The 11,134-nt window shown below is 60.4% G+C and overlaps 2 protein-coding genes across 3 annotated transcripts in view; both read left to right on the forward strand.

Annotated features, from left to right (window-relative positions):
- NUP160 (nucleoporin 160) overlaps nucleotides 1-6,929 on the forward strand; it is a 33,222-nt gene extending 26,293 nt beyond the window's left edge. The window contains exon 36 of the mRNA XM_032690837.1: nucleotides 6,920-6,929. The gene's annotated coding sequence lies outside the window, so the exon portion shown is untranslated. The remainder of the gene's footprint in view (nucleotides 1-6,919) is intronic.
- Nucleotides 185-10,239, forward strand: FNBP4 (formin binding protein 4). Of its 2 annotated transcripts, none has more exons than XM_032690857.1 (16): nucleotides 185-308; nucleotides 477-557; nucleotides 1,106-1,242; nucleotides 1,398-1,602; nucleotides 1,694-1,844; nucleotides 1,922-2,042; nucleotides 2,192-2,533; nucleotides 2,625-2,835; nucleotides 4,730-4,848; nucleotides 6,914-7,018; nucleotides 7,311-7,444; nucleotides 8,403-8,581; nucleotides 8,778-9,091; nucleotides 9,198-9,716; nucleotides 9,805-9,962; nucleotides 10,056-10,239. In XM_032690857.1, exons 1-16 carry the CDS (start codon nucleotides 185-187, stop codon nucleotides 10,144-10,146), a joined length of 2,991 nt encoding a protein of 996 aa, XP_032546748.1. In that variant the 3' UTR covers nucleotides 10,147-10,239. The 2 variants fall into 2 exon arrangements, with proteins under 2 accessions (XP_032546748.1, XP_032546749.1); XM_032690858.1 differs by having other exon boundaries at nucleotides 1,925-2,042.
- Nucleotides 10,240-11,134: the final 895 nt, after the last annotated feature.

The following is an 11,134-nucleotide window of genomic DNA, read 5'->3' on the forward strand; positions in this document are numbered from 1 at the left end:
AGGGACGCTATTCCCACCCCTCTCCACGGGCGGGAAGGGACGCTATTCCCCCCCATCCCCATCCCATAGTCCGGGACACCGCCGGTCCCGCCCCGCTGTCTCCGCCCAGGGGGCGTGTCCCCGCCGCCCCGCCCCTCCCTTTGACGTCACCGGCGCGGCCGCAGCCCGAGGCGCCGCCGCCGCCATGGGGAAGAAGCCGCGGGCCGCGCCCGGCCGCCGGCCCATCCTGCAGCTCTCACCGCCCGCGCCGCGCCGCGACGAGGCCGCGGGGCCCGCAGGCGACGGGGGGGACTCGGGCTCCGAGCCAGGTGAGGCGGGCGCTGGCGGTGGAGGCGGGCGCGCTTTGTTGGCCGCGGCGCGGCCTAGCGCGGCCTAGCGCGGGCGCGAACCCGGGGGCTCCCGCGCCGCCCTTCCCGCGCTCCACCTCCCCCCATCCGTCCCCAGAGCCCCCCAGAACTGACACTTTTTCCCCGCAGATGAGCCCGAAGCGGTGGCGGAGCCCCCACGGAACCCGCCCAACCCGCCGCCCCCCGCGCCCGCCGCCGTCAAAGCCACAGGTGAGCGAGCGCCGGAGGGGGAGACGTGGGATTAACCCCCCCCACTAACTCCCCCTGCAAAAAATAACAGGGAAGAGAACCCCTGGATTTGGGAGCGGAGCGGCCCTCACTGATAAAAACGTTTTATAATTATAAAAATTATGTATAACGCTAAAAAATGGAGGGTTTCAGGTTTTCTGGGATTCCGACTCCCCGCCCCAGAATCTTTTTTTCCGGGGTGGGGATTTGATTTTTCCCCTTCTCCTGCCGAGTTCTTTTCCCCGTGGGGGGTATTTCCTGCCCCCTCTGTGTTCGGGGGTTGGTCTCTCACAGTTTTGGCAGTCAGCATATACCCCTGTGGCTGTTTAGGAGAGGGCAGGGTGGTGTTTATCCCCGGAATGCTCACGGGAAGGGGTTGCCCGTCCCCAGAAGCCAACCCTGCTGCTTCCATGGGGGCTGTTCCCCCTGGGCTGACAGTGGGACCACCGGAGCGGAGGGTGTGGGGTCGGATCCAATACCCTGTGGCAGCAGGAAGGATCTCCCTGAGGATTCACTCCTCCCTTCTCCAGGAGGTCTGTGTCTGCTGGGAGCCTATGCCGACAGTGACGATGAGGAGGGCGAGAACCTGGAAAAGCCGACCCGTTCCATGGATGCCAACGGCAGCAATTCCACCGACATCGACAGCACCCTGGCCAACTTCCTGGCGGTGAGTGCCACTCCAGGGAGGGCCAGGGGGGCTTTTTAGGGCGGGAGGAGTGGCAGGAGGAGGGGAGTTCCATGATCCAACACGTTGTCTCCTTCTAGTAAGTGCTTTGATTCGGCTTGGTGTTCGAAGCTCACGGTGGGATGTTGTTTTTACAGGAGATCGATGCCATCACGGCCCCTCCGCAGCCCGCAGAGCCCACTGCTACCCCCTCCTCCTCTTCCTCCTCTGTGCCCCCCCCTACACCTCCCCGCCCAGAGCCAAAGGACTCAGGCACAGGCCCATCTGTGGGCACAGCCAACGGCGCGGGCACGGCACCGGCCCCAGAGTGGCAGTATGACACCCAGTGCTCGCTGGCTGGAGGTGAGAGCCCTTCCCATCCCCACAGGGAGCAGGGACAGGCAGGTGTCACCAGGGGAAGGGCGTGACGGGCTGTCTTTGTCCCCCCCGGCAGTGGGAGAGCTGGAGATGGGCGACTGGCAGGAAGTGTGGGATGAGAACACCGGCTGCTACTACTACTGGAACACCCAGAGCAACGAGGTGACCTGGGAGCTGCCGCAGTACCTGGCGACGCAGGTCCAGGGCCTGCAGCACTACCAGCACAGGTGGGTGAGACCCCTGGGACGTTGCTCTATGGGGTGTTGTCCCAATCCCACCCTTCATTCCCTCTGCTCTCTCTCAGCAGCACCATGGCAGGTGCCAACGGCAGCTTTGTGGCAGCCACGGAGCCGTTCCCGCAGGAGAAAGGGACCCTGGGCAACGCCGGCCGTGGGACCAGCCTCGGCAAGCGGGAGGTGAAGAAGGTCAGTCAGGCGGGTTCTGGTTGCCCCAGGGCCTGTAGGCACCTCCTTGGGCTTCCTTGAAAGTGGGTGGGTCGCTCCTCTCCATCCACAGCCCCAGGAGGGGCCCCAGCAGGCAGGGACGGAGGGCTCAGGCAGAGCTCATCCCACAGGAAGTGAATGAAGGCGTGCAGGCCCTCTCCAACAGCGAGGAGGAGAGGAAGGGCGTGGCCGCGGCCCTCCTGGCCCCACTCCTGCCCGACGTGGTGAAGGAGGAAGAGGAGCGCTGGAGGAGGAAGGTGATCTGCAAGGAGGAGGTTGAGCCGCCTCCGGAAGAGGAGGCGAAAGCGGAAGAGACACCGGCTGCCCCCGAAGAGCCGGAGCCCAGCAGGGACCCCCTGGAAGACACAGGGCAGGAGGATCTGTGCAGTGTGGTGCAGTCGGGGGAGAGCGCCGAGGAGGAAGAGGAGGAGCAGGACACGCTCGAGCTGGAGATGGTGCTGGAAAGGAAGAAGGTAAGGGGGGGATGTTTGTCCCGGAAATGAGACTGCGTAGGCAGCAACCATGGCATTACTGGGAATAACCTGGGATGTCCTGTCCTGGCAGGCAGAGCTGCGTGCCTTGGAGGAAGGCGATGGCAGCGTCTCGGGCTCCAGCCCGCGGTCCGACAGGAGCCAGTCGGCCTCGCAGGACACATCCCGCAGGCTGGCCTCCAAGAGAGGGAAATGGAAACTGCTGGGGGGAGCTGCCAGCCCCGAGTCTGCCAGCCGAGGCTCCAGCAAAACGGGCAGGGAGAGCCCAGAAGTGGGAGAAGCAGGTAATTGGAAAGGCTCCCTTCGGAGGGAGGAGCGGGGGGTCTCCCTTCCCCGAAGACCTGCGGAGCAGAGCCGGGAAGGGCCGTGAGGTACGTGTGGGGACAAGGCCGAGGGGTGGCTGTCACCAGTGTCACAGCCCTGCCTCACCAGGACAAGCTGTTCTCTGCCACATTCTCTCCTTTATCCTTGTTAATCATATAAACAGGAGAGTACCCACGATCAGTGGTTTGCTGGGAGAAGGGACATGGATAACAGCTGCCTCACATCCCACTGCCTTTGACTTCCTCTCAACAGCACAAATCCAGCCTGTGGCACGCTGGGAACTGTTGCCTACCTCTTTCAAAGTTCAGTTTCTGAGCTGCCTGGTAACAGTGGCCAAATTCCAGACAGCTGAGGTTTCCCCAGAGCCACTTGGGCTCCACACTCTGTGTGTGGGGAATGTAACTCCAACCCTTGTGGCAAGGTAGTCCCAGATCCATTCCAGGTGTGTGTGGACATATCAGTTGCCCACAACCACTCCTCATGTTCCTGTCAGATCCTCCATTTTGATTCCCAAAATGCACCAGCTGCAGCATTTAAAAGAACACCCTGTGCCCAGCAGCCCCAGGACTCCTAGACTGTAGAATTATGGAATTGTTAAGGTTGGAAAAGCCCTCTGAGATCATGGAGTCCAGTTGTTCCCTCAAGGCTGCCAAGGCCATCACTGACCATGTCCCCAAGAGCCACATCCATGTGGCTTTTAAATGCTTCCAGGGTGGGGGACTCCACTGCTGCCCTGAGCAGCTGTGCCAGGGCTGGACAGCCCTTTCCATGGAGAAATTTTCCCTAAAACCCAACTTAAAGCTCCTCTGGCACGGCTTGAGGCCATTTCCTCTTGTCCTGTCACTTGTTCCCTGGGAGCAGAGCCCGATCCCCACCTGGCTCCCCCGTCCTGTCAGGGAGATGTGGGGAAGGAGAAGATCCCCCTTGGGCCTTCTTTTCTCCAGATGTACCAGTCCCTTCCCAGCATGAGGCTGCAGGCTAACTACCTGCAGCACAGAAAGCTGAATGAAACTGCTTTTCCAAGGAAAAACTGGTAAAAAAGTGCCTGGAGCAGGCTGTGTTGGTGCCTGCCCCATTCCCTAAGGTGTCTCTGCTTCAGGCAGCGGCGTGAGCTGAGTGACAACTCTGGCACTAAGTCAGTGATGTCATTTTTCCATAGTGGCTCCAAGGAGTGGTTTTACCAGAGGGCTTTCCAAGCATCCCTGAAGCCGACTGTTCCCAGCAGCACCCATTTCCCCCTTCTTAACTTGAGGAACAGGAAACTGTCACTCCAAAACAACCGGTTTAAATTGAGCACCTTGCTGCAGGAGGGTGATTTAGGGAATTGTCCTGCCATGCAGCACCAGGACACACACACTGGGAATTGGGGTTTCTTTCCCGTGGGGGCTTTGGGATTCTGTCACAAACTTCTCTCCCTGGAATTTGTCACTTGGACAGTGAATTAGTCATCCACAGGCAAAACCCTCTGGTCTTGACAACTTTGGGGGAGCTCTTCAGTCTTTGATAATTAACTTATTTAATACCCCGTACCTTTTATTGACTGGTTATTAAACTGATAGATTTTGAGATGCTTTGTATTCCAGGCCATTCTTCCTTCCTGCTTTGTGCTGTAGCAGCTCCAATCCTGCCTGTGTTATCCTTCTGGAAGGGCCCTACCACCAAAACACAGAGCAGTGATCATCTCTCCTTTTTAATTTCAGGCTCTTTTCACTGGCTCTCGTGGAAAAGAGGTCCCAGCTCTTTCCCTGCCCTTTCCCACGTTGGCTTTGGCTCTGGGCAGGGTGTCCAGCTGGGTGCCAGCACTGCTGGGGTGGTGGTGGGACAAAGGCTGACCTGTCCTTCCTTCTCCTGCAGCCCCGAGCGTGGAAGCAGCTGATCAGAGCTCAGACAAAGAGGCAGAATCTGAGGAGCCCCAGGAAAAAGCAAAATCCCAAGGGGCTCCAAAAATGGAAGAGGAGGAGCAGGACCTAAAGGTACGGATAAGCAGAGGTGCGTGTCGGTGAGGTGAGGGATGTGATGGGTCCTCAGCATTCAGCAGGGACAAGGGACACGCTGGCTGCCCCAGCCGCCTCCTCCCTGGGAACACCAGAGCTTTGGGCTCTGGCTTTGGCCCAGGTGGAGCTCTTAAAGCTCAGATCCTGGCGTGGCCATGGGAGCAGCTTGTGAAGGAAGGGCTGTGCAGCACTGGGACAAAATCCTGTCTCCAGCAGGATCCAGCAGCAAAAACTTGGATAAAAGGAGGGTGCGGGGGGGCAAAGACTGAGCCCTGGGCGTTGTCGTGGCGGAGAACAACCACTTTGATCTTGACTTTGTTTTCACCAATAACGATATTCCAGTCTCTGGCCCGGTCAGTCGTCCCGTTTCCAGGCTGAAGACTCCTCGTCCGTACTCTCCGTTTCTGGAGGCTGACGGTACCGCTCTGCCCTTCGCCCGGCATTACTTGTAGAGGCAAACCAGGGAGGCCCTGGGGATTTCTGCAGCATCCTGCTGATATTTTCTTTCCCGAGCCTTGGTTTGCTCCTTTGGCTGCAGCACATCGATTCCCTGATCCATAGCAGAGCTCTGGGCTCTGGGAGAGCATGGCAGAGCAGTAGGGGAGAACTTTCCTGATTGTCCTTTGGATGATTCCCTTGTCGTTCGTTACCCTGAGATCTCCTGCAGCATAAAATTTGGCTCCGGAGTGGCGTTGGGAAATGTTGTCACCTCACTGTGGCAGATGGGGAATCATCAGCTCGTGGTGGAGCCTGGGTGGAACCTGCAGCGAGAGTTGCCCATCCCTGACCTCATTTCACACCCCTTAATCATTTTACTGGTGCGAAAGGGAAGGGCTTTGGTGCTGTCCTTGTGAAAAATTCCACATTTCTCCCATAAAAAAACTCTTCAAAGGTTTAACAATGTGATGTTCGGAGCACAAAACTGAGTCTCCCTCAGTGCAGCATCCGCGTAAGACCTGATTTTTTAATCGTTATTTTAAATTAAAATAACAAAAGCCTGTGGCAGGGCGGGGCTTGCTGGTCCTCTGTGCTGTCCCCTGTCCTCCCGGTCCCGGCGGGTGTGGTGACAGACCCCGTGGTGCTTTTCCATGCAGGATTCCCTTAGAGCTGTCGGAGGAATGCCGGCTCCCCGGGTAACCGGTACCGTTTGCTCATCGGGTCGGGATAACCTCTCTGGTTACAGGAGCTGTGCCAGGGCCGCTGCTGCCAAGTCACTCTCTGCTCTGAGATCTTCCCTGGCTTCTCTGGAGCCATGTTAACGTGGGAATTCACATCCCAGCCTCGGGCTTCTCTAGGGCTTGTCTGTCTGGCCTGGCCCCTCTCTGGGGACAGATGCTGCCTTGCTGGCATTTTGGACATTCCTAAGCCTTTTCTGAGGAATGAAGCTAAAACCAGACATTTTTAGAGCCCTCCTTAAAGCAGTGGCAATGCCCCTTGCAGGCATCCCTGTTCCTGCTTCTCATTCCTTTCTGGCTCGTGGCTGCTTCCATGCAGTGCCCCCAGTCAGGGAGATGGACCCAGGGATCCCCATGTCCCCAGATGGGAGGTTTCACTCCCATAGGACACTGGGGTTGAGTAGCTGTGGTCACCGTGGGCTGACCTGAGTTTTGACATAGCTGCTGTTGTCCCTTTCTGGTGCTTTCCAGCTAGTTCTTCTGGAAAGCAACGATTTACAGAGCCTGGAATGTCATCCAGGCCCATTTATTTGGGAAACAATTAAGATTTTACGCTTTCTGCCGTGGCGATGGCTCTGCTGTAACTCCAGAGTACCAGAGCAACCCGAGCCCCTGCTGTCCTTCCGCACGGAGTCGGGCACGGTCTGTGGAGGAGGTGTCACCCGGCCTCCCTACACTGCCCTGTCCCTGGGGTGCAGGATGTAACAGGGGGGGTGACAGGCGCACAGGGCCAGGGCGGCACGTCCCAGTCCCGCCGGGCTGAGGGGCTGCCGGTGTTCCCGAGCGGTGTTTCCTGGGAGCCGTGGGGCCGCAGCCGCCCGGTGCCGCTCCTGGCGGGCGGCTCTTGACTCTGCCCTTTCTCCTGGCAGTTTCAGATCGGAGAGCTGGCAAATACTCTGACTAGTAAATTGGAGTTCCTGGGCATCAACAGACAATCTATCTCCAACTTCCACATGTTGCTGTTGCAGACAGAGGTAACCGAGCCTTCGCCCCCCGCTCCGGCCTCGTGTTCCGGAGCGGATTGGATCCAATCCGCCGTCCGAGCGCCGGTGCTGCGTGAACCTCGTGGCTCCTCGTGGCTCTTCGCCGCGCAGGGCCCTCCCTTCCTCGGCGGGGGGAGAGCATGGCTTCATGCCCAGGCGGGGTGTCCCCCTCCTGGCCCCCGGTGTCCCGTGTCGGAAGGGAGCCTCCCGATCCTCGAGTCCCGTCCCCCCTGTGGCCGTTCCCAGCCCACCTCACCGGCTTCCCCCGGTTCTTGCCCTCTAGACCCGCATTGCAGACTGGCGAGAAGGTGCTCTCAATGGAAACTACCTCAAACGCAAACTCCAAGACGCAGCCGAACAGCTTAAACAATACGAAATAAACGCCACCCCTAAAGGCTGGTCCTGCCACTGGGACAGGTACGCGCTCTCCTCCTTTCTCACCTTTCATCTCTGACATCTCAGACATGATTTGTGACCATCAACCACCCGACGACGCTGGCGCCGTCCCTCTGGCAGAACTGAGAGCGGCTTCTGTTAGTGCTGGGCAGGCAGAGAAACATCCGGCACTCGCAGAGTTTGGGCCGGCCACCAAACGGAAAGATCCAAACGGAGTGCCCAGTGCTTTGCGACGGAGCCGATTCCCTGACGGACAGAGCTGGTTGTCCCTCTCGCGAGTGTCAAGCGCTGTGGAGGGCGGGCCTGGGGGGTCGCGCATGCGAGAGCTCTGTGAACTTTTCAGGATCTCTGGATCAACTCTTCTGACCAACAGCTCTGCCAAAGGACAAACTTCAACTCACCGACGGAATGAAGAACAAGATTTCTGTCTTCTGCCAGCAGGTCAGACCCAAACATTTCTTTGTCTATTTGGCTTTCTTGATTAATTTTCCTTTGTTTGAAATCTTTGCTCTTTTGTTTTTCAGCTCCCAGATCCGCTCCCTCTCTCTAGCATTCACTGTGTGTTTGACACCAAGAGTATCATAAAAAACCTCCGCGCACCACGGGGTAGGGGGGCAGCCTCTTCCCTCCATTGGGCTGTTCCCCGGTGCCTCTTCTCGGAGGGCGACTTTCAGCCAAGGCCGTGCTGAAAGTCCCGATGCTTAGCGAGACGTCGCCGGCGTTCCCGGCCCTCCCCTCCCTTGGGGCGGGGGGCTCAGGGCGACGTCCCGCAGCCAGCCATGGCAAATAGCTTTGAGCGAGTCGGCTCGGGCCTCTCCTGCCTCTGTCCTCAAAGTTGTTTGTCGCGTTTGGGAGAGCGGCAGCCCCGCTGCACGAGGGTCTCCCCTGCGAGAGCGCACCGCTGTCGTGGGCAGGCCCGCCTGGAGTGTCCGGGGCGGAGAAGGGAAGCTGAAGCCTCCTTCTCTTTCTTGTGATCTAGGGAGCATAGACGCTATTTCTATGTTAACGAACGCTCGGGAGAGTCTCAATGGGAGTTCCCCGACGGGGAGGACGAAGAGGAGGGACAGCAAAGCGCCGACAGAAAACCCGACGGTCCTCCTAAGCCCCCTCCCAAAGACAAAGGAGAGCGCGCCGAGGAGCCCGCCGAGCGCCCCGCAGGTACGGCTGTGGTGGGACCGGGAGGTTGTTGGGGGGTCCTGGCCCCAAAGGGGGGGGTGTGTTGGGGCAGAGCAGTCACCAATGGCAGTGCCTTCACCGTCCTAGCTGTCCCAGTGTCCCGAGCGAGAGTGTGAGCAGGAGCTGGCGGCGTGGCCCAGAGCCCGAGTGTTCAAGCCCATGTCAATGTGTTCTTTAGGCTCCCTTTGTAAAGAATCCTTCTCAGGCCAAGTTCCTGCTACGTCTCTCATGCCGCTCACTCCATTTTGGACTCTGCTTCAGTCCTCTGTCCCGGTCCTCCAACCTCCCTTGCCTTTGGAAATGCCTCCGCCGCCTCCGCCTCCCCCAGACTCGCCACCACCGCCCCCGCCACCACCCCCACCACCTGGAGAAGATGGGGAGATCCAGGAAGTGGAGATGGAAGATGAGGGGGGTGAGGAGCCCCCTGCCCCAGGAACAGAGGAGGATGCTCCCTTGAAGTCTCTGGTGCGCCCTGCTGCCAGCAGCAGCCAGGTGAGCTGCCAAGCCAGGGCTCTGCTCATTCCAGAGGGTGGGAATCTGGGAAGGGGGTGTGTAATGGTGTTCCTGGCTCAGCATTCACCTCAGTGCCTTCTTCCAGGGCACCGTCGATCCAAGCCCAGCCCCACTGCTGTCGACCAAGCCGCAGAAGAGGAAAGCCGTGGAGATGAGCCCTGGGCTGATGCAGCGCACGGCCACCATCGGCAGCTGCCCCGTCATCTACAGCCAGCCCCTGATGGCCACCAGCAAGTACCAGCCATCAGCTGTGCCCTTGGCCTCCCTGCGGCCCCGCCAGCGCCTCCAGAGCGACATCCAGGGCCGCCCCAACCTCCGCATGGCCCCAGGCCACGCCGGCCCCCAGCCCACGGCGCTGGGGCTGCAGTCTGGCTACCTGGGTGTGACGGCTCCAGCCGCGCCTTCCGTGATGGGATACTCGGAGTGCGCCGCGCCCGTCAGCCTGGGCACTGCGGCCGCCGCGCAGCCCGCCCCGGCACGGGGGGCCCTGCCCGCCGCCGAGCAGCCGCCACCCCCGCCGCCCCCACAGACGCCCCCGCCGCCCACCCCCAAGGCCCCGCCGCCGCCAGACAAGGAGAAGCCGAGGAAGGGGCGCAAGGACAAGGTAGGCGGGTCGGGTGGGCCCTTGCCGGCGCCATTCCCCCTCTCCTCCCTCTCCAGCCGCGCTCACCGTGGCTGCGCTTGTGGCACAGGGCAAGAAGGGCAAGACGAAGATGCCGTCGCTGGTGAAGAAGTGGCAGAGTATCCAGCGAGAGCTGGATGAGGAGGAGAACTCCAGCTCCAGCGAGGAGGACCGGGAGACCACAGCCCAGCGGCGCATTGAGGAGTGGAAGCAGCAGCAGCTGATGAGGTATGGGCCCTGGGGGCCAGCACCTTGTGCCCTGTGAAGGGGGGGGATCTGCAGCAGGGCCCTGCAGTGCTGACACCCCGCTCTATCCCACAGTGGCATGGCAGAGAGGAATGCCAACTTCGAGGCGCTGCCCGAGGACTGGCGCGCGCGGCTGAAGCGGAGGAAAACTGCCTCGAGCACTTGAGGCACGTAGTGCCACACACCAAGCTCATTTTTTTTTACAGATGTACAGTTCCCTTGACCATTGTCCAATAAATTGTGGAAGTTTGGGAAGGGCCAGCTGGTTGATCCTGCTGGGGGCGGGTGGGCATGGGGGGCAGAATGAGACCCTTGTAATCCAGGATGTTCAGGATGAGGGGATCAGGGGCACCCTCAGTGAATTCACAAATGACACGAACTTGGGTAGGATGTGGACCTGTTGGAGGGCAGGGAGCTCTGCAGAGGGATCTGGACAGGCTCGACCCATGGGCTGAGGCCAACAATGTGAGGGTCAGCAAGGCCAAGTGCTGGGTCCTGCCCTTGGGTCACCACCACCCCCAGAACACTCAGGCTGGGGGCAGAGTGGTGGCTGTGTCCCAGCTCCTGGAGCTCTCGCACCCTTGGAGCCTGCGGGATGCCCCTGGGGAGGGGAGGGAGGGTGAGGGCACCAGGGGGCTTTGGTGGGGGGCCAGTCCTGGAGCCATTCAGCAGCTTTGTGCACATCCACAGTTCCATGGCTGCTGCCGAGGTGAGCCCTGGCTGCGGTGGGTGTCCCCTCTTGCCCCCAGCCCTGTGGCTGCAGTGCTGCTCCCCTCAAGGGCAGAAGATGGGCAGGGAAGAGACCCCCGTGTCACCCCTCGGGGCAGCATCTACATGTCTGCACCACAGGCAGCGCTGGCTCCAGCTGGCAGTGGAGTCCTGGGCATGAGCCGAGCTGCGATTGAGAGCCTGCAGCCTCTGGGGGGGCTCTCCCTGTCCCTGCCTTGTCTTGGGGCCCTTCCTGGTGCCGGAGCAGAGCCCCTGCTGGGACCTGCGCTGCCCCCTTGTGCCCCGGCCTGCTGACGCCCGTTCTAATTGCAACGTCCCCGCGGGGGCCCCTTGTCCCCCAGAGGCCGCTGGCACCTGGTCCCGGCCCTCCCTGGTGTCCCCTCAGCCCTGTCACCGTGGTGTCCCCGCGGGCTCCGTTGCCATGG

Source organism: Chiroxiphia lanceolata, chromosome 6 (genome assembly GCF_009829145.1).
Source record: "Chiroxiphia lanceolata isolate bChiLan1 chromosome 6, bChiLan1.pri, whole genome shotgun sequence".
NCBI classification, from domain to species: Eukaryota; Metazoa; Chordata; class Aves; order Passeriformes; family Pipridae; genus Chiroxiphia; species Chiroxiphia lanceolata.

Coding starts and splice junctions, on each gene's coding strand:
- FNBP4 (XM_032690857.1), top strand. CDS start 185: ATGGGGAAGAAGCCGCGGGCCGCGCCCGGCCGCCGGCCCATCCTGCAG. Junction 4,849..6,913: donor AGGAGGAGCAGGACCTAAAG/GTACGGATAAGC, acceptor TTCTCCTGGCAG/TTTCAGATCGGAGAGCTGGC. Junction 9,092..9,197: donor CTGCTGCCAGCAGCAGCCAG/GTGAGCTGCCAA, acceptor GCCTTCTTCCAG/GGCACCGTCGATCCAAGCCC.